Source organism: Ceratotherium simum, chromosome 5 (genome assembly GCF_057802395.1).
Source record: "Ceratotherium simum simum isolate JZ-2026a chromosome 5, ASM5780239v1, whole genome shotgun sequence".
Classification (NCBI taxonomy): domain Eukaryota; kingdom Metazoa; phylum Chordata; class Mammalia; order Perissodactyla; family Rhinocerotidae; genus Ceratotherium; species Ceratotherium simum.
The window spans coordinates 55,262,172-55,283,452 of record NC_141904.1 but is presented as its reverse complement, the minus strand read 5'-3'; the positions used below and the strand labels follow the sequence as shown (position 1 = coordinate 55,283,452).

General features: G+C 44.7%; 1 protein-coding gene across 1 annotated transcript in view; it reads right to left on the bottom strand.

Annotated features, from left to right (window-relative positions):
- The window catches only part of CACNA2D3 (calcium voltage-gated channel auxiliary subunit alpha2delta 3), an 838,936-nt gene that overhangs the window by 383,568 nt on the left and 434,087 nt on the right, over positions 1–21,281 (bottom strand). The window contains exons 10-11 of the mRNA XM_087431193.1: positions 11,957–12,046; positions 3,566–3,679 (exon numbers count right to left, since the gene is read on the bottom strand). Coding sequence (XP_087287319.1) covers positions 3,566–3,679; positions 11,957–12,046 — 204 coding nt within the window. The remainder of the gene's footprint in view (positions 1–3,565; positions 3,680–11,956; positions 12,047–21,281) is intronic.

The window sequence follows — 21,281 nt, the reverse complement described above, 5'->3', positions numbered from 1 at the left end:
CCCATTCAGGATAATATCCTTTTTAATTAGCTCTAAATCAACTAACTTGAGACCCTGATTACATCTGCAAAGTCCTCTCACCTTTTTACCATATTCTATTGGTTAAAAGCAAGTCACAGGTCCACCCATACTCACGGTGGAAAGATTATACAGGGCATAAACGCCATGGGGTAGGAATTATGAGGCTACCCTAGGGTCTCCATGCCACGCTTCTCAGCAGGGCTGGAAAATGGTGCGTGGTGGTGGGACTGTTCAGAGATAGAGAACCTATCCTCGAGGACTCACCAAACCAATGAAGATGAAAGACAGGCCCAGAAGTAATTACAGAACTGGACATGAAGCTACACTTCCCTTCAGACAATTCTGAGGGATTATGAAGTTTAGGGCTCAGGCAAAGAGAAGATGGCATCTGGCTGGAGAAGAAGAGGGAAAGCTTAGGGCAGACCTAAGAGAAAGGAACAAATCCCCAAAGGCCACGTCTAGGAAACAGCATGTACCTGTTAATCTAGTGCAGTGGCCCAGCACTCCACACCTATGGGCCTATAAAGCATATAAGTGAAGTGGGAGATGAGGGTCATTGCCAAAAGGAGCATGCATTTGCCATCTAAGGGGGCAGCTCCAGCCATTCTTTTACCATGTGAGAATGTTGGCTCTAAAGTGCCAAGTGTACCCCTTTATGAGAGAAACTAAAACTATAAAATTTTATATACTATCTCCAGATTTTTAAATGATGATCAGTAATTGACAAATTTTAAAACAAAGTATGGGCCAAGAAACACATACCTGGGCACTAGATTTGATTGAGGAACAAGCCTTCGTAAAGATGAACAGAGGGAAGCAAAAGTGGCAGAGCCCAGAGAGTCACCAAACCCCATTCCTCGGGCTATTTCTAAGGCAAACGTTCCCAAGCACAGCTCTCCCCCCAGTAGCATCTGCAATGGCTGGGAGCTTGTTAGAAATGCACATTCTCAGGCCCCATCAAGCCCAACTGAATCAGGAACTCTGGGGTGGGGTGAGCAATCTGTGCTGGAAGAAGCCCTCCAGATGATTCTTAAGCTCCCTCAAGTTTGAGAACCACTGTCTTTCCTACAGGAATCAGGTTCCAGCCTTAAGATCATTGTTCTCTTTCCTGAACCCATTTCCTGTTTCTATCATCTTGAAGGTTGCCAACTACAGCATGACACAACCCTCTACCAAATATCTAATGTTCAAAATAATGAAGAAAGATGACTGCTTAGAAATGGCTCATCATCTCACCTTAACGCAGTGCTAAATCACAGTGGGGTTTTATGCAAAGTTATTACCTGCACCTTCACAGAGAAGTCATCAAGAAGAGACTGTATGTATTTGCATATGAATGTCACAGAACTCTCCAGAAGGGAACAGGAGAGAAGAGATCCTGCTATTAATTTCTAATCATAGAAAAAGTCCCTCTTGCTACAGAAAGAAAATCTGCTTCTGCTTGATAATTCTTTATAAGTAGATGAAACTGCTTCATGTAATGTTGAAATTTCCAAGACCCTGGCTGAAGTTAATCCAAGAAAGCACCTGGCCTAAAGTCAATGTTGTTCCTTTGGAAAGATATGTTGAAATTTGTGTTTTGTCTGAAGAATTACGACTTTGCAGCCCTCAACCTATGCCTCTCCCTGCAAGTAAGGATAGGATGTTTAAACACCAACATTCCTGGGCAACTGCTATCCCTCAAGTATCACCAAGTGGGAGGGACTCATGTGATTCAGCATGTGGGATTCATATGATAACCCATTTCTTATTAATGGAGCTGCTTATTAAAAGCTCCTTTACTTTCTTCTTTTATTTCAGATGGTCCTAAATAATGCAAGATATTCTTCAACATGCTGTGAGATGTCATGGTATCTGTGAACATTCTACTTTACTGCAAAATGTCCATGGTCCTACCCATGTTTAATAGTGCTGTGGCCTCCCTCCCAGGCCCCTCAGTCACTCAGCCACCCCTCAGGGTTGTGCATTAGCTAGCAGTAATGTGCCCAGTACCGTGCTGTGTGCTGCAGGGGTGCCACTGTATCCAGCATGTGCCTCCTTTCACATCAGGCACATTGATCAGAAATTAACTCTGTCCCCTACCTGTCCCTGGAAATCATCACCTGAAATACTGCAACTAAAATCACCTTGTCCAACAGTGAACTTCCATCTTATTCAAGAGTTGGGTTCTAAAGTCAGTGCTTATTGTGGGAGTTCATTCAGTCAAATTTATTCCCAGATCTCTCTGAGGCAGCTCCCATGTCAGAGTCCCACATTCTCTCAGCACGCCCAGCATAGCTAGTTTTCCCTCCAGCTTCAGAAGTGATGGCTGTTTCTAGGGTCGAGCACAAAGGGAAGGAGCTGGCATCCATTTGGGAACCATGTTGTACAAAATGTATCTTTAAGCACCAGACTCATGCTTGGTGAGGTGAGATGCCAGTGTTATCAGAGACATGAGGGGACCAAGAATGAAAAAAGGAAATACAGAAGGACATGTCATGCTCCCTCAAGGGTACATGCTCTCTGGATACAGCTGAGTTCACAGTTGTCACTTGTCTTCTGTTTCCTTTTTTTCAAGTGTGTATCGTTAGTTCAAGTCCCAGAAATTAAATATATGAAGTAGAAAAAGCAGGATGGACTTGGTCTGGTCGGTCTCACGCACCTATAGAGATAGTCACAGTAATGCCATCGGCACATGGGATAGGAAGCATCTTTGTGATACCCTCAAGATAGCACCCTCTCTGACTGGCCTCTTTTTCTTGCTAAAATTCCATCATTTAGGTGAGATAGTGATCACCAACCGCCAATCTGCAGATTGGTGCCCACGTGAGGAACTTGTGAAAAACGTGGTTTACTGGGCCACATTCTCAGAGATTTTGATTCTGTAGATGTGGAGTAGGGTCCAAGTATCCAAAATTTAAAAGATCTACCCAGGGAATTCAAACTGGCTAACAGCTTGAGGAACTTCTGGGTTAAAGCACTCAAAGGGCACAAAAAATATTAATATCCATCACTGATACCTTAACAGATGCTTCATCAGGTGAATAAATGTCAATGTGGAAATCAAAGAAAGAATTAGAATAGAGAACAGGCAAGCTTTGACAAGGGTGGGGAATAGCCCTGGGGGATGGAGAGAAGCTTCTGGATGGTAACAAGGGCTCAGGAAGGAACTATAGAAACATGGAAACATAAAGGTCCACCATGGTGGCTGACTTCACCACTCTATAGATGCTGGACCCACCAAGCAGATTTGGTTCCATGGAAAACAAAAATAAAGAGAAGTGCTGCCCAATATGGATGAAGCAGGTTCACAATGAATCTTTTCACTGAACACTTTGAACTTGTCTTTACAGGTTTCTTCTGTCCTCCAAAAAAGTTTCATTTGAAAACAAGGAAAGCCATAGTATTCAGTTTTGGTCAACCAAAAAACACAAGGCTGAGAAACCATAGGTCATTATGAGATTAAGTCTACCTTGGGCACTTCTCCATGGACAGTCTGGAGGTTACAATACAATAAAAATTCTTCAAGGACTGCACTGCATGGACGGCATCAACATCAACTTACCTTTCGATCTGGCCAATTGTATTTCGCAAAGATAGTATCATAGGTGTCCACAGCCCCATCAGTGATGAGCATGATAGCCTGGATGCAGATGCTTCCTTGTCCTGTGTGGTTGAACTGTGGAAAGAAATAAATTCAAACTAAAAAACACATCAGAGAGCTCTGTATATCCATGAGACTTCAGAGGCATGAGGTCTTGGGCTTAGGAAGTCTCTCAAAATGAGAGCTGATTCTGCATCACCAAACAGAACGATAAGCCTTTCCCCACGGACAGATCTCCATATTTGCTCTGACAATTGGAAATAAATGTGGACCACAGAGGGATTTCTGAAAAACACACACGAGGGGTGGGGGGCAAGATTTCTAGGACACATCACCACTCTTACCATCAAGCATGGAGAGTGCTTCAGCATACAAGCCCAAGGAGTTGGCACAACAAAGTTTTAGGAACACATTTTATGGGAAACAGAATACGTGATGGGCAACATCTCTTCCAAAATCTAAATGAGTCTGGTTTGAATGAGTCTGATGGGTACAGACTGTGCTACATAATAAAATCAAGAAAGTTTCGGACACTTGGAAAATAAAGTAAGAAACGTGCCAATTCAGACTAGAAGCCTAAGCACCCTTTTTTAGGGTTTGTTTTAAATATGTATTTATTAGCATGAAACATTATGTATTAGTTTATGTATGTTAGTGTGTATAACATGCTGAAATTCCAAGATTGTGCCCACTAGCGTGCAAAACCCCCAATTTTTTCAACTTTTAATTTTACATAGCATTTTAAAAGCTCCGAGCCTTGTGAGCGGTAGCTAGGGTGACCAGATTGTGGTTGCCACAGCTTCATGTCCTTCCCTTGAATCAAGGGTGACGAATTCCCTTAATGAATGCTATTAATGCTGCAATTCCAAGCAGCACCATGTCCTTTAAAAACCCTACAATTACATGACAATGCTGAGGCATGGGAAACACAGTCTTTAACCTTCAGTAGTGGAAACTCACACCACTATAATCTGTGAAGTTTATTCATTTATTCTAAACTTATTTACTAAGTGCCCATACAGAGCTAGGGAGGAAACATACAAAAATCCCTTCCCTCGTGTAGTTTATACTCTATTTGAGGAGACATATAAAAACAAAGTAAATTATGTTATATGTTTGATAATGGTGATGCCAAAGGAAAAGAAAAAAGAAAGCCAAGAAGGGACACAGGAAATGGGGAGGAGGAAACCTTACAAAAAGTAGTCAGGGAAGACCTCACTGAGAAGGTGATGTTTGAGTAATACTAGAAGGAGGTGAGTATCTGGGGCAACGGCAGTCTAGAGAGGGCAAACAGTACGCGCAAACGCACTGAGTGGGAATGTGCTGGGCATGTTCAATCTGTTGGTCCTGACACTGGGGAAGGATGGCGGCTACTCTTGGGTTTGCTGCTGGCTCCTGGTGAACCAGAGACCTAATAAAGTATTTGGTTGAAGTTTAATGCCCAGTCTCCATGCACTTAGAATTCTTATGTGGAGTTTGAAGTTACAGTAACTTGAGAGAAGACTACAACTAACTGGATGGGTGGAGGGATGGATGGAATGAATTGCCTCGTGGCCATATTGGGACAGAGCAAAGCCAACTCAAAGCACGCATGGGGTACCATCGTGTGGTGGAAAGCACTCAATCCCATCCCAGCACCAGAAACTCTGTTCTTGGGATAAGTTCTCTTTTCAGAGTGTCCTTTTCTTCATTTATAGGATGGGAAAAATATGCTTATATGGTTGTTACAACACAGGTTAAATATTCACTATATATTGGGCTACAAGTATGAACTTACTTAATCTTTACTGGCCTCTGAGGTAGGTATTATCACTATCCCCATTTTACAGGTGGGGAAACTGAGGCACAGAGAGATTAGCTAACTTGCCCAAGGTCACACAGCTACTCTCTATCATAGCCGGGATTTGAACCCAGGTAGTCCAGCTGCAGAATCCAGCTACTCCCAGATGCAGCACACTCTACGGCCTCCCAATAATGAGACGGAAGTACTTGAGCAGAGGGCGATACATGGAGGGCTCCACAAATGTTCATTTCCCCTCCTTCCTCTTCTCTCCATCCTTTCCAGGGTTCCAGGGCCACATGGCAGTCACCAGGGCCACCAACCTGAGAGCGAGTGCTCCTTAAATTTTGTGCCCTAGGCATTTGCCTCACTTTAGATCTGGCTCTGGCAGCCACTCCTGCAACTCAGACTGGACAGGTGCCCGTGAATTAATGAACTAACTTGGCCCATGATACAATATAAATAGGTAGAAATACCTGAGAACTAAAGCCATCACACCACAAAGCTTTCCACACAGCTACTATTCTACTGTCTTTATTGACATAAGTTACTATTCCAGAAAACTCTTGCTCAGGAAGATAAAAATCAAAAATAATTTTATTGCTTACTCCAGAAAGTTCCTGAAAGATCCATCAACTCTTCACTAGGAAGCATCAAAGGACAATTTATACTCTAAGACTCTTTGAACCCCTGACCTCAAAATCTTCCCTTTGCTGTGCCCACCAATACTAAACTACGATATTAGAATTATTACCAGGTGTTAACCAAGCCTCTTCCCTCTCCTTCACCCTGAAAGTCCCACCTTCAACTAGACTTCAATAGTCTCAACAAATGACTTTGTCCTTTCCACTCTGAGGCGCTACTAAGATTCTATCGTGATAGTGCATTTTCTTCCTTACAGCAGTAGGAAAAACCAGGCTTATAGCCTTGTCTTATCACCAGGTTGTTCTGGAAGAGTTTTGGGGAAGCTGCATTTAACACAGCCTTCACATCATTGAATAAACCCAGCAGCAAGCCACAGAACAAAGGTGATCTATGCTTCAGTCACAGAGGCTGCAGAAGGGAAAAAATTCAGGACACCTCGGGGCTATTGTTCATGCAACTCATTTGAAAACATTCTGGACAAAGTCTCCCAAACAAAAGGCAAGAAAGAGAGGGAAATGAAGCTATCTGAATAATGCAGACTGGAAGATGGGGCTGCCCAGAGCTATTTATTCAAAAACATCACTTTCCTCTCTGACTTAGTCCCTGGTATTCTCTGCAGCTATCTGCAGTTAAAGAATTTTGAAGAATGCAATTAAATTCAAATGCTTTGATGAGTAATATCTCTTCTCTTCATATTTGTCTAGAACTTTTTTTTATTGAATAGCGAGAGTGATGAAAGTGTTTTCCATAATAATAACAATGACAAGGGCCTGATGATGAACTACAATTAGTTCAGTGATTCATCAGTTAGCAGCGAAAATTTCAATGCATCCTGACATTTAGAGCATTTGGTTGTGATTAACAGTCTTTGAAATGTCACCGAATTTTATTTAATTGGCTAAGAAAAATTTTTAAAAGGTAATCACTGAAAAGATCATATTCATCGCCAAAAAAGATAATTGCAGTTGTCACATGACAAGGTAGATGCTAACTACTGTAGCAAACTGGCTCTGTGTTCTTACAGAATCTAATGAATGCAGCAGAGATCAATAGCTAGAAGGGTCTTAGAAGTTTATTTGAATGCTCCTTTCAAAGCCGTTTGTACAACAACTGCAAGCCTTTAAGTCATCTGAGCAAATACTGAAACTGAAATGCAGGTAATTGCAAAACAGAATTAACTCCATTTAGTTCAAGTAACCTCTGAACCATTCTAAGCTCCAGCCACAATCACAATTTCAATTCGGTGTGTGTATGTCTGTGTCTGTGTGTGTGTGTGTGTGTGTGTGTGTATGTGTGTGTGAAAGAGACAGAGAAAGAATGTGTGTTTGAGAAATAGCTTTTTATATCATATTGGCTTGCAAAGGCAGGCATAATACACAGGAAGAGGATTATATCACTTAAAGGTCATATTGATGAAGTGGAAAATAGCTAAAGCTTCATTTTCATGGGAGATTAACCATCTCTGTTTTTCAAAGTGTCTGGCTATTTAAAAGCCCAATGGCAAGCGATGGGATGGAAATGTTTCTCTCTCTGGGATAACTGTGCACTCAAAAGAACATGGTGCCAACTGTCAACCAGTCTCAAGCAGGGATATTCTGTAACATTTCTTCTTCCCTCCGATTTTTGCTTTCTCGGATTTACATTCAGCCCAACAGACTTTCTGACTGGCCAGACCCGAGAGGGTTTTTACAGGTGAAGGCAGAGCAGGGAGGTACGTGGAAGGTTTTCCTGGTTCAAAAATACTTCTCTTATCAGGATTCAGGGGGAAAAATATCTACCATGTGTAGGTATTTCTCTGGATCTTAGAGGTGTTGGCAGTGTAAATATACCCTCTGGGAGTAGACACAGATATTCCGCCCAAAGGTGGGCTCGGTGAGCCGTGACTTGTATAAGATTCTAATCCTGAGGTCATGATGTGACATAGAGAGTTCCTGGGTCAATAAGCTTGAGTACTGATACAAACATATTTTAAAAGGTCTGTTCACAGCAGGACTCCTCAAGGCCTTTAATATGCACAAGTACATTGTGAGTCTCCAAGAGGAGGATGGTATCTCTCCTTGACTACAAGACCTATACTGGAGTATTTTGGCAGACCAGTGTTCCACTGGGTGTGCAATGGGAAACACCGGCTGAGGAGCGTATGGGAACAAAATTGATAAGTGGAAGGGATAGGGAGAGAAAAGGTGGCAGGGCGAGGAAAAGAAGAGAAGGGAAGATGTAGGAAGCAGATGTTCCTGAGGACTTGGGCAGGAAGTAGGACCAAAGCATTGAGTGGCAGCTGCTTCTGAGGCCACAGGCAGCCCGGCAAGTGTCTCCAAGGTCACGGAGACGGCACTTCCCACCCAGCCAAGCACTGTTGAAAGGCAGCCAGTCACAGCTTCATCATGCTGTATTCTCAACCCCATGAGAAAGGGACCACCAGAGCCAGCTTCATGGGCGTGTGATGTGCACAGCTGTACAAGGCCCCACACTTGATTTAGTGTTCTGTTGTCACTCTCTTAAAATTCTTAATAACTTTTGAACAAGGGGCCCCGCATTTTCATTTTTCACTAGGCCTCACAAATTATGTGGCCAATGCTGGGTCTATTCCTATCCCCATTTTACAGATGAGGAAAATAAAGGTGAAACTGAGCGTAGTTTTCTCAAGGCCACACAGCAAGCTCTGACCGAGTCAGGTTTCTCAGCCCAGCCTGCCTGACTCCAGCGGCCACAAACTTAACCACATGACAGGCATCCGTAACTCACTCCTTCACCACCTCTGCCAAAGAGCAGGAAAACAGAAATTCATGGCTGGGCAGATTTTCAAACAAGAGACTCCCCTGCTCAGAGTAGACTTGCCCAGCTCTACACGCTAGGTTTTTAAGATTAAAAAAAAAAAAAAGAGCCAGTTTTCCAATTGTGACAAGTTCTTTTAATATTATCCCCTAGAAAGAGCCTGCTGAGATGCAGAGCTCAGCATCTCTAGGCCCTGAGAAGGTGCCCATCTAGGGTTCTAATCAGAATTTAAAGGTGTGGCTTGTTCCTTTGCTCTGGCCAGCTATGTTTATAAATTATTAATAAGCTGTTAACAGGGATGTGCTGCGCCAAACACTGAGTCTTACATAAACGTTAATTATCTGTAGGCAACAGCCCCTTGGAGTGAGCTAAGAGGGAAGGCCTGGGGTTTATATTGAGGAAGCTGCCGTGGCACCTTCCCTCCTTATTTTTCTTCCCTCTGCAGTCATGACACTGGCTCAGGGCTGAGACCTGAACGGCTTTCTGGTGCCAATAGATATCACTGGTAAAAGAGAGTCTAGAATCAGGGCCTACCCTTGGCTTGAGAGTCAAGCATAACTTTGGACTCAGGCATAACTGGCTACACATACAACATGTGCGATGTTGGGTGAACGCTCACCTGCAAACTGACACCAGCCGGCCCTGCAGAGCTGCCTGGAGACTCAGAGCAGTGAGGCCCCTGGCCTCCAGCTGGCCTCCAGCTGGCCTCCCAGCCCCCACACAGCTGCTCCATGTAGCGCCTGCCTGCTCTCAGCTCCATCCCCTGCCCTTTCGTCCAAATCACATTTCCCAGGCTCCCCAGCAGTCTTGACAAGGCTTGTCTGAAGGAGAATACTAGAGGATCCGAGGGAAAAGCCAAGGTATTTCTAAGTTGTTTCTCCCCTTCTCTCTGCTTTGGGGGCGTGGGCATTTTCTGGCAATGGCTGCATGTCCTCCAAGGCACTAGCTTCCACAGGACAGGCCCTCCCCTCCATGACCCCAGCTCTCGCGGGGCGGCCCCCTCCATGGATCTATTCCCATCTGGACCGCCCTCCTGTTGTCCCTCCTTCCCTAGAGAGGAGCTGCCTCCTGCTGGTGTAATCTGTGGGTTGTTTCATTCTCTGCTTTCTCAGCTTTTCCATCCCCTGTGCAACCAATTCCCTGAATTAAACTCCTGCTGTTTGAAATACCTAGAGTGGTTTTTATTTTTCCGTTTCTTAACATCTTAACCGCTTCCTCCCTGGTCCAAGCCACCAGGATATGTCACCCAGATAATTTAATGGCCTCCCTGCTATTGTCCTTGCTTCTTAATACAGCAGCCAGCAAAACGCTGATAAAACCCAAGTTGGATTGTGTCATTCTCTGCTCAGACTCCAATGGCTTTCCATTCCACAGAGAGTGAGAGCCAAAGTCCACACTAGAGTCTCTAAGGCTCCATGAGATTTGGCTTCCACTGCCTCCATGATCTCACTCCCTGGCACTCTCTCTCTCCCCAATTTTGCTCTTGTCACACTGGTCTCCTTGCTGTACTGTAAATATGCCAAACATCCCTGCCTCAGGGCCTTTGCATTGTTCCTCTTGTTGGAAGCTTCTTCCTCAAGATATCCACATGGCTGCTCCCTCACTTTGTTCTGGTCCCTACTTCAACATCACCTAATCAGAGAGATCTTCCCTGGCCTCACTGTATAAAGCAGCAAGTCCTTATCACGCTGGAACTATTGTTCTATTGTTCTCCATAGGTACTATTGTTCTCCATAGGACTACTCACTTCATCTGTCTCTTCCCACTAGAACTGGGATCAGCAAACTTCTTCTGTAAAGGGCCACACATGTAAATATTTTAGGTTTTAAAGGCCATATGGTCCCTATTGCAACTAATCAAATCTGCCATTGTAGTGCAAAAATAGCCATAGCACATAATCAGGTGGGTATGGCTGTGTTCTGACAAAACATTATTTACAAAAACAAGATGCAGACAGGATTTGTCTCATGGGCCATAGTTTGCTGACCTTTGCACTAGAACATAAGATCTATTAAAACAGACACTTTGTCTCTTCTGTTCCCCGTGTATTCCCAGTGTTTAACACTAAAAAGCATGGAACAGAGCCAGCCCTGATGGCCAAGCGGTTCAAGTTTGGCATGCTCCACTTCGGCGGCCCCGGTTCACTTCCAGGTGCGGAACCACACCCCTTGTCCGTCAGTAGACAGGCTGTGGTGGTGGCTCACATAGAAGAACTAGAAGGACGTGCAACCAGTACAACTACGTACTGGGGCTTTGGGCAGGAGAAAAATAAAGAGGAAGATTGGCAGCAGATGTTAGCTCAGGGCGAATCTTTCCCAGCAAAAAAAAAAAACCAGCAGGTGTTCGTTTAAATAAATAAATAAATAAATATAAAAAAATAAAAAGCATGCAACATATGCTAGTTAAATAAATGATATAGAACCTGTATGAATAAAGATAGTCATTATTTTTCCTACTACCCCTCCCAGAGTAACAAGAACACAAAAGTCGCATGTTGTTCTAGCTTAAAAGGGGCAGAATGACCAGCCCAGCATTCCCCAACATATTTCACAGGATGTTAACAGGTGCTACTTGAAAAAGGGATTTTTCATTCAAAGATGTGTGAGAAACAGCAGGTTAAGCAGGATTTCTTCCTGCCGTGCTTATTGGAGTCTTGAATACGCTACTGTGCGATGTGAATCTCCAAGGGGCTGGAAGAGGGGGAAGGAGAGGTACAGCATGTAGCATTTCCTAAACATGCTGCACAGAGAAGCCCGTCTCCCTCTGAACATCACCACAGGCAGGGATTCATGTCTCATACAATCAGAAATGAGAACGCTCTAGAAGAAACTGAGAGTTTCTCAGGTGAAAAGAAATCTGCATTAGAAGGTACTCAAGTGTTGAGACACGGATGGCCCCATAGCCAATGAGCGTGGCGGGCGAGTCCTCTGACCAGACTGCACCATCAACTCTGCCCAGCGAGGGGCTGGTTTGGCCTCACCAGCCGTACCTGGTTCCCCAGACAACTTAAACGGCCAGCCTAATGCTCCCATCCCGTGCCTGTGGACACTGCTCAACGACAGCCAGGGCTAACAATAATGCTGGTCCACAACTAAAAAAAGATCTCATCTATTTTCCTGGAGACAAGAAAGGCAAATCAAAGAGGAGCTTACATCGCTGAGAATGTTGAAGGCCTCATTCAGAGCTATATCCAGCATTCCAATTCCCTTGGCAAAAAGTTTGTCCAGATGCTCCCTGAAGTGCTGAAACAACAAAGCAGAAAATCCATTAGCATCCACCCTGTTCTATGAAATGCCAATCTTGAATGAACAGGCATATGCTAAAGCAAGACCAAAGGTCCTCAGGCCCAAATGGTCATAATTTGGTTTTTTCCTTCCAAATTCAAAACACAAGAACTTATTCAATGTAACATTTACCATCCATATGCATTTTTTAGCTTTGATTACATTTTGGAAAAAAATTGGTTGAATTCTGGTGAAAAGTATTTAACTTGTCTAAAATTCCTGCTTTCCTCTCCAGTTTCATCTTCTATGACTCTCCCTTCTTCTACCCACTATTTTCTCACTCCTGATCACTTTCAGCACCCTGTTCATGCTCCCCTCCACTGGGAACCCACTCTCCATCTATTCCTCGGCCTCTTCGCCATGCTCTCTCCCACCTACTTTCAGGGTCTCAGTTTGGACATCACCCCCTTTCTGCCCTGGGAAGCCTTCCCAGACCACCTGCCTCTGAGACTGGCTTAGAATGCTTCCCTGCAACCCCATGCTGCACCCCACACCCAGATCCACCTTGCACTTAGCACTCCAGATGTGTAATTGCATGGCTAGATTCTGTCCCCACTCAAGACTGTGATGTTCCTAAGACAAGGCATGTCTGGTTGCCTACTCTGTTTCCCACGACTACCACATATATGATACAAGAAGGTGCTCAACAACCATCTCCAAAGAGTGAGGATAAAGACTGGGTCACAACATGAGAATTGTGATTATGGCAAGGGAGACACAAGCTAGAAATACACAGGCTAGAAGGGCTTCAAGGAACAGGCAAAATGGGGACGAGCCTTTTCAAGAGCAGGTCCAGGCCCTTCTGGCATTGTTGGTTCCACAGAAGCCCAGCATCAACTAGAGAGGAAAGGGGACAAAAGGAAGTAACTGTGAAACCCCAAACATTTCTGCTTCCCAACAAAGAGGAAAGAGCGGGTCCAAGTGCACATGCAGGCACACGTGTGTGTACCACGTCCGCTGACCCAAAGCCCATGTCCACAGCAGCACAGCTGCCTGGGATCATTTTCTAACTCACCCATTCCAAAACCATTTATTTTCTATTGAAATGAATTATTCTCTTCCCAAAGGCATCCACACCCTCATCCGCTGGGGAAACTGACTGGAGGAGTCATCAGGAGGAAGAGGGGCAGGAAGGGCAGGCTCTTGGAAAATGTTTGTCAGTGATTTCCCAGACTAGGAGCAGCTCTCTGTCTCTTACCATGCCCTGGGACCCAACAATGCCCCAAGCATGCCATCGGCATTCAGATGGTGACACCACACGTGACGTGTGTGCCTTAGGACCCCGAAACTGATTGCAGAACCAGAACAGATCATACAGACCAATCCCAGGACATGGCTGATGGTTCTAAGATGCTGTTCTGTCTCTGCCTGGCCCCATCAGGAAGCAACAGGGGCTGCTGGCCGTCGGGTGGGCTGCAGGAGGGGATCAGAATAGATCAGTCTGCCTTCACGAACGACAACTGCCCTTGGAAACCTGACTTGCGGGTGAGTGGTGACCACCGAGAGGACTTAGGCTCGATAAGCACCACCCCACGGTGGTTCCCACACACCCTAGGGGACACAGAGCGTGAAGACAAGCCCATCACTCAGCTTGCAGAGAGGCTGGTCTTTAGCCGGCCCCAGGTTCACATCGCCGTGGCCAAACCCTGCCTTGACAAGTTCGTTCTATTCCTCCGATGTCATTTCTGTCAACTGTATTTAATTGTGTTCAGTCACACAAGTTTACACAGTATTTTTTTTTTTAATAACACAACAACCCCATTTAATTTTTCTTTTAATCCATGTGTAGCTGCATGTCATGTGCAGAAGGCTGCTTCAGGCAATGGTTGCTTTTATTGTTGGACACTTAGAGTAAAATGTATCAACATGTCATGGAATTCCCTCTCAATTCTCTTTTATTACAATGTCAGTTGTGATTTTGTTTCTTCCCGGTACAAATTGGATCCCCATATTAAAGGCAAAAAATATTTCCACGGGCCGGCCCCGTGGCTTAGCGGTCAAGCGCGCGCTCCACTGCTGGCAGCCCAGGTTCGGATCCCGGGTGCGTACCGACGCACCGCTTCTCCGGCCATGCTGAGGCCGCGGCCCACATACAGCAACTAGAAGGATGTGCAGCTATGACATACAACTATCTACTGGGGCTTTGGGGGGAAAAATAAATAAATAAAAAAATTATTAAAAAAAAAATATTTCCTCAAGTTCAAGGTTTCCAAATGATGTCACAGAAGAAGGACTCGCTCTTTCTTTCTTTCCTCTCCCTCACGTCCAAATGCGCCTTTTCTCCTACTCTATAACCTGAACCAAATCAGCTTCGTAATCTTGGTCTTCCAGGCTGCATTTAACCCTTAGCCCAACTCTCCTCCTATATTAAACTGGGTCTTGCCTTCTAGCAAACCATCGCCCATGATGTGGCTTCCAACTAAGAGCTGCTCTGTCCACTATGGTAGCCATGAGCTACATGTAGCTATTTATGTTAAATTTCATTAAAATTAACCTAAAATTAAAAACTCAGTTCCTTAGTCACATTAGCCACATTTCAAGCGCTCAATAGCCCCATGTGGCTAGTGGCCACTGCATTGGACGGTGAAGATTAAAGAACATCTCCATCATTGCATAATGTTCTATTGGACAGTCCTGCCCTGGAGACACAGGGCTAGACTGATCCTTCCCCCTCATCAAGCCACGGACTAACAGTGAGCAGAGAAAACTCGAAGACCTTGTACCCAGCGGATATGTGTAATTTTTTGCCTGTTCAGCATCCATTTCCCTTTTCCTTATTTTCCTTCCCGCCCCCCCCCCACCCGCCTCATAATTTATATGGTTTGGGTGAAGCTAACATCTCTCTCTCTCCTTCCTGGATCAAGAGGTGGGTCCATTTATCAGGCCAGTCCAATCTGTGAAATGCATCCCATCGGCCATGGTCAGACATGGGTATATGTTCTACTGGAACGTGGGGAAGAAGACTCTCTCTCTCCACTGAGATTACTGAGAGGTCAGAGAGGAAGGTTGGTACTGCCAGCAGCCATCTAGCTACTGCACGGGAAGAGCTCACCTGAGTAAAGGTAACAGCCAAGGAGGACAGAGCCCACGATGGAGGGGGCAAGAAAGAATCATGACAGCACAACTTGAGCCCCTAAATTCAGCCATGCTTAGCTTTCTCAGGTAAGTGAGCCAATGAATTTGCTTCTTTGTCTGACCAGATTTAGCTGGATTTGGGCCACTTAATTGAAAGGATCTTAATGACCACAACCATCACGATGACCCTGGCTGCTGAGACAATACCTCCCCAAAGCTGCCCCTGCATTACGATGATCCTCCTCATCTCATCTGCACCCCCACTTCCCGTCTTAATCACCATCATTGTGTTGTGTGGCTTTCATACACTGTATGAGTGCTGGTGCCTGACAGAGCAAGGCACTGCGCACACAGCACACTCCTTGTGCGCATGGATGCAACGGCCATTGCCCTCACTACCCATGGCATGGAGTAATTTGCTAAAGACTAATCCTAACCATGTGCACTCCAAGAGTTGCTTCTGCAAGGGAACAAAGGGGCCTGGCTGACTGCCCTGCAGCCTCCTCATCAATACAGATTTCTTTTTCTCTCCTCCCCGTTGTGGCCATTGTTCAAATCAAAAATTGTTATATTTAATGCAATCATATTACAATCATTGTATGCAAGCAATTGGTACATAGTCCTCATTGACTCTGAAAAAAAAAAAACTGAATTAGGATTCAGGAGACTGAGTCCTAGTCCTGGTTGTACTACTGACCAGCTGTGATGCTCTGAGGCAAGTAGCTTTGGCTCTCAGGCTACAGTTTTTCCCTCTGTGAGATGGGAATGGGAAAGCTCCTGCATGACGGGTGAAGGAGTGAGAGCATGGGTGCCTCAGAGCAGCAGGAGGAGCCGGGTGGCCTGCATTCCAATTCTCGCTCTGCCACTAACCCTCTCTATAAGCTGAGTAAAACACTAGTTCATCTGTGCCTTCATTTTCCTCTTAATGCAAGGAGTATTGGGCTGACCCCTCACTGATATTACAGGAAAAGGAAGTCATCTGAAAGAACCGTGATGACAGAAAAACACGAGACTATTTTAATTTCATATTCACCACAAGAAATATTTGAAAAAAAAAAAATCCTACAAAACTTTATACCTCAGACACCTTCTATGCCAACTTGCTGGTTTGCAACTTTACAATGTAATACACCTTGAAAAATGACTTATTTCATCCTTCAGGGGCCAAGCTTTATTAAGTGGAGAGAGGACACATGGTTGATTTCACTGACACCAAGACCTGAGTGTCTTCCAGAGCCAGCTACAGAGAACAGAAGGTTCAAGATTGCCAGAGCCAGGAAGACACTCCTCAACAACTGTGTGCCAGAAGGTGGCCAGTGTTCATTATTCTTCTAAATTAAAATAAACACTTTGCTGGAAATGGTGACAGTTTCATTTTACTATGAAACTTCAATAAAGGAGGAGGAGGGTGGCTTTTTATCTTTGCTTCAGGCACTCATGCAGCATATGCTGCTGCCCGGGAAAAGGCCTCGCTTCCAAAGCAATTAGTGCAGCTTAATGCCTGGGGAGATGAACCCACACGAACGCCACAGCTTCCTATGCCCAAATGCTAGTAGGCACGGCGAGGACGCTTATCTCAGTGAAACAGTCACAATATCCAGGCCAGCGGAGGGTCCTGGTGAAATAACCCTTTCTGTCCACCAGCATTTGATTTAGTTGAATCAATACTGATAACTCTGTCTGTGATAAAAGCAATCATCTTTTTTTCCTGTCTATGTAATTACAATAAATGTTTGAGTCCTCCCAATTAAGAGCAGGGGATTAATATGAAAAGTGGACATGAGGAGACAAAACAATCCCCCATCCACAGAGCCCTTGAGAGACAGTGGTCCTGGCTAGGGGTGTTCAGGGGGAAGGCTAACAGCCACCTGTCAATGATGCTCACCAAGGTCACTTGAATTCAGCAGACCTGAATTTTGTACCCATCAGATGTGACAAGGGTCACTGCAGCACCTCAGCCATGGCAAGGCTGTCAGAAACTGCCTCACGCGAGTCCTCCAATGGCAGCCAACACTGGCTGAAAGACAACAGTGTGCTGGGCACTGCATGCTTTTCATGCCTTACCTCACTAGATCCTCCCAACACCCCTAAAATAAAAGTATTTTTGGGTTCCCATTTTACATATAGGCAAATGGAGACTAAGAATGCTGAGATATTTGCCCAAGAGGGCAGAGCAAGCATGAGGAAGGTGGGTTTCAAAGTGCTGGGCCCCCTATCCGAACCTCGATGCGACACAGCCCCTCCCAACACACAGGGCACAGCTCTCTACATCCCTGATAAAGTACAGCATGCAGAGGGGTACAGACGGTCATGAACAAAGCCATGATCCCATTCAGGGCTGATTTCATGAGTATGTGACCTATGCAGTTGCACAAGGCCCCATGCTTGGTTTAATGCTTGGCTGTCACTGTCTTGAAATTCTTAATAATTTTACTTTTGAATTTGTGATTTGTAAATGAAGTCCAATGAAATAGGAGCATGCCTGTGAGCAAAGGAGATACGGGAAATATACGGGTTGGCTGTTCCTTGGTCCTCTCTCACACGCAGAGCCTGCAGCGCCCCCGGGGGCACAGAATTCTGCTGCCGTGCAGGTGTTCATCAAACGTGCTTGACTTTACTAGCTTACTTTGCCCTGTGGCTGTTGGGTGGCTTAAGGTACACACTTATTGACAAACTAAAATTATGACGCTAAAGGTAAGAATACCTTGTAGAGGCTCTCCAACTTTTAGCTTTATCAGTAATAGACACAGTACCACTTACCTTCTCCTAAAATAGGGATATTGCTCACTTCAGTTAAGTCAGCCTGAATAGATGAGCAGTGTGCCAATGATCGTGTCCATCTCATTCTGATATCAAACTCCTCATTGAAATTTCCAAATAAGCCTTCACAAACCTCAGTGGTCCCATGGGCACTGAGCTCCAAACTCCACCTGCAGAAGCCCGTTTGTCAGAGACCCAGAGGGCGTCCATGACTGTCTTCTGACCTGACTGGGATACTAGGCCACAAGATGATTTAATATAAAGATGGACTCTTTGTCCTGATATAACTCCTCTTGGCAATATGCCCCAGCCCCAACACTGGGATAATTCTCCCAGGCTCCAGTTTAACCTGAGAAATCCTCTGGCTGAATTTTATCTCATCTTTTGGGGACGTATGTCAGGGACCTAGGGCAGTGCCCAGTAATACAGTTTACAGGAAAGGCACGCATCTTGTGACATTGCTGCCTCAAAGCCCGGGCTCTGGTGAATCAGACTGTCATTTGATATTGGTGGAAAAAGTACAGTGACATGCTGTTTCTCAAACATGAACACACAATGGCCCAAGAGAGCTGGTATTGAAGTGGCAGGCCCAGATGTTTGCAATCTGGGGGAGAAAGTACAGACACTGAGAGAACCATGCCTGAGCCAGTCCTCGTCTCTCCTAACATTGTCTATAACAAATTGAAGTGTCTGAAGGTAGCAGCTGTTTAATGCTAGTGCCAAATTAGAGACAAGATAGATCTCCTGAATGTGAACAATGAATGCTATTTCATACAGGTAGGCAGATTAGCTACAACCTCATTTCAGTGGCAAAAGCACTAATTATGTCGTGGGAGATGATGGTGATGAGCTCAGAACTGACTGGCGATTCTCTACAATCAGGAAATAACCTAAAGTAGAACGGGTGCCTCCACCAAAGCCCTCCACGGTGGGGCAAGGCTGGGTCCAGGAGGACTCGTTGTCATATATCATGTTAGCTCACTGTTCCTCTTGTTAGGGGTCTGAGGGAGCCAGCTCTGTGAACCTCCAAGAGACTGAGGAAAGCCACAGCCCAAATGCTACTTGGACAGAAGTGCCTGCTTGGTGTCTCTGCTAAGCAAAACGGCGTGTGTGTAAACAGTAGGCCTCACCCTTCACATCTTTTTGACATTTCCGCAGGTCCAAGTTCATCCTTTATAAACTTTATGAAAACCTTGATTTGATTCAAATTTGCTTCTTGGAAGAACAATGCTTTCATCAGCTGCAGTATGAGAGAGCAGACAGAAGTCATAGTTTCAGTTAATTCCAAACACAGCGCCAAGCTCTGTGGAAGCTTTGGCTCAGAAGGGATGTGTATTTATAGTCTGCATCCAGGGAGCATGTAATGCAGACGTGGCCCTGGGGATGCCGAGGGCTCACGTTCATCAAACCATCCCCTCACAGTCAGCTGACAGTCCTTTGCACCCAAACGCAGAGCTACCGCCCAGCGCGGAAGGTGGTGGGTGCTGAGGACACACATGCAGAGTCTCAGTCCAAGGGGTGCTGACAGATGTGCCCTGATCCACCCCAGGCTCACCCATTTAGGGGCAGCAACATTCATTTCTGGGACAGCTTGGCAAAGACGTGTGACCCTGTGAGACAACTAAATTAGGACTTTTTCTGTATGATCACTTGGAAGATTTGTATAGTTTTATAAAACTTGAATTCAATTAAAATGTATTTGTTTCAATGATCTCTGTATTTTTCCAAATCAATTACACGTGGGCATTAAATTGGATTGTCTGAATTTCTTCCATTCTCATTCAAGTCTTTGAATAAACAAATACTCTGTATGGCACTGTCATATTTTTTCAGAAATACATCAACATTTATTTGACGAGTCCCCTACTGATGAAAATTTAGGTTTTCAGTGTCTTATTTTTTCAAACATCACTACAGGAAATACCTCTGTGTATACATCGTAGTCTCATAATGCATATGGGTAGCAATATGATTGTAACAACTTCATAGAAGGAACATTATTGGGTCAATAATTTCTTCGTCTATACCACGCAGAGTTACTGTGAGAATTTAATGAGAAATTCAGACAAAGTGCTTAATACAGAATCCAGCATATAGTAAACCTTCAGTAAAGGTTAGTTCTTATTAGGAGGGCACCAGTGGCACTGTATTTTGAGTCTAGTAAAGTATCCAAATCAAAATTCTAAAAAAAAACAAAACCAAAACCAAAAAACCCCCCCACAACTCTATATATTCCAAAGGAAAGTCATTGGCTCCTATAACAAGAAGACTGCGAGTGTAGGCAGGGACCAGGGCTGGATCCCTCTGTGTCCATCTCGTAGAACTACTTGGTTTCCTTCTGCCAGCAGGCTCTTGACCACACAGCCGCCTACATCACCGTCTCACATGTTCCTGGCTTAGTCTGTCCAATGGCAAGAGCTGGTGTTGTCAAATAAAAAACAAGATGTTCAATTAACTTTGACTTTTAGACAAACAACAAATAATATGCTAAAAATTTATTCATTGTTTATCTGAAATTCAAAGTTAATTGGTGCCATTTGTTTGTTTGTTTTGCTAAATCTGGCAACTCTATACAAGACCAATTTCAGTAATATTTCTATCAGAAAAGTTCCCAGAAACACTCTGATTAGCTCAGCTTAGGTTACACATCCAGGCCTGAGCCAATCAGGTGGCCAGAGAATGGGCCCATGACTTACCCAGGTCTCAATCACGTGCCCTTTTCTGAATTTGAGGTTGCAGTTGCAAGAGCTGGGGAAAGTCCCACCTAAACTTCACCAAATGGATTTGGTACAGACAGAGGGATTTCACTGAGAGGAAGAGGGAGAGGGATGCTGGACAGATCAGAATTACGGCACAGTCAACGTACAAGCAGTTGTGAGAGAGGCGCAGCCCTTCACTGGTTTAGTCCACATTCTCAGAGAAACGTGCTGACATGGCCAGGGAAGCAAAGACATACCCAAACACACAGACACACACACAATTCCACATTGAGCAAGTGCTTTACTCTGCAGCATGTTGAAGGGGGAACACATGTTAAGAGGAGATAACAAATGGTAGCTTTTCCCAGAGAAAATCACAATACACTTCTCAAAAGTTAGACAAAAGGGTTTCTAGAAAATAGGTGGTCCAAGGGATGGTTTGAGGCCTAGCAGAAAGAGAGAGTCTGAGACAGATGAGAAGATAACACTGTCGACAACTAATATTTATTGGTTGTGCCTTCTGCAAGCCTCACAACAACCCTGCGAGGCACAGTGCTCTCATCACTCTCATTTTGTAAATGAAGACACAGATTCAGATGGTTCGCATCACTTGACAAGATCTCATAGCTAATGAATGGCAGAGCTGGAACTTAAATCCT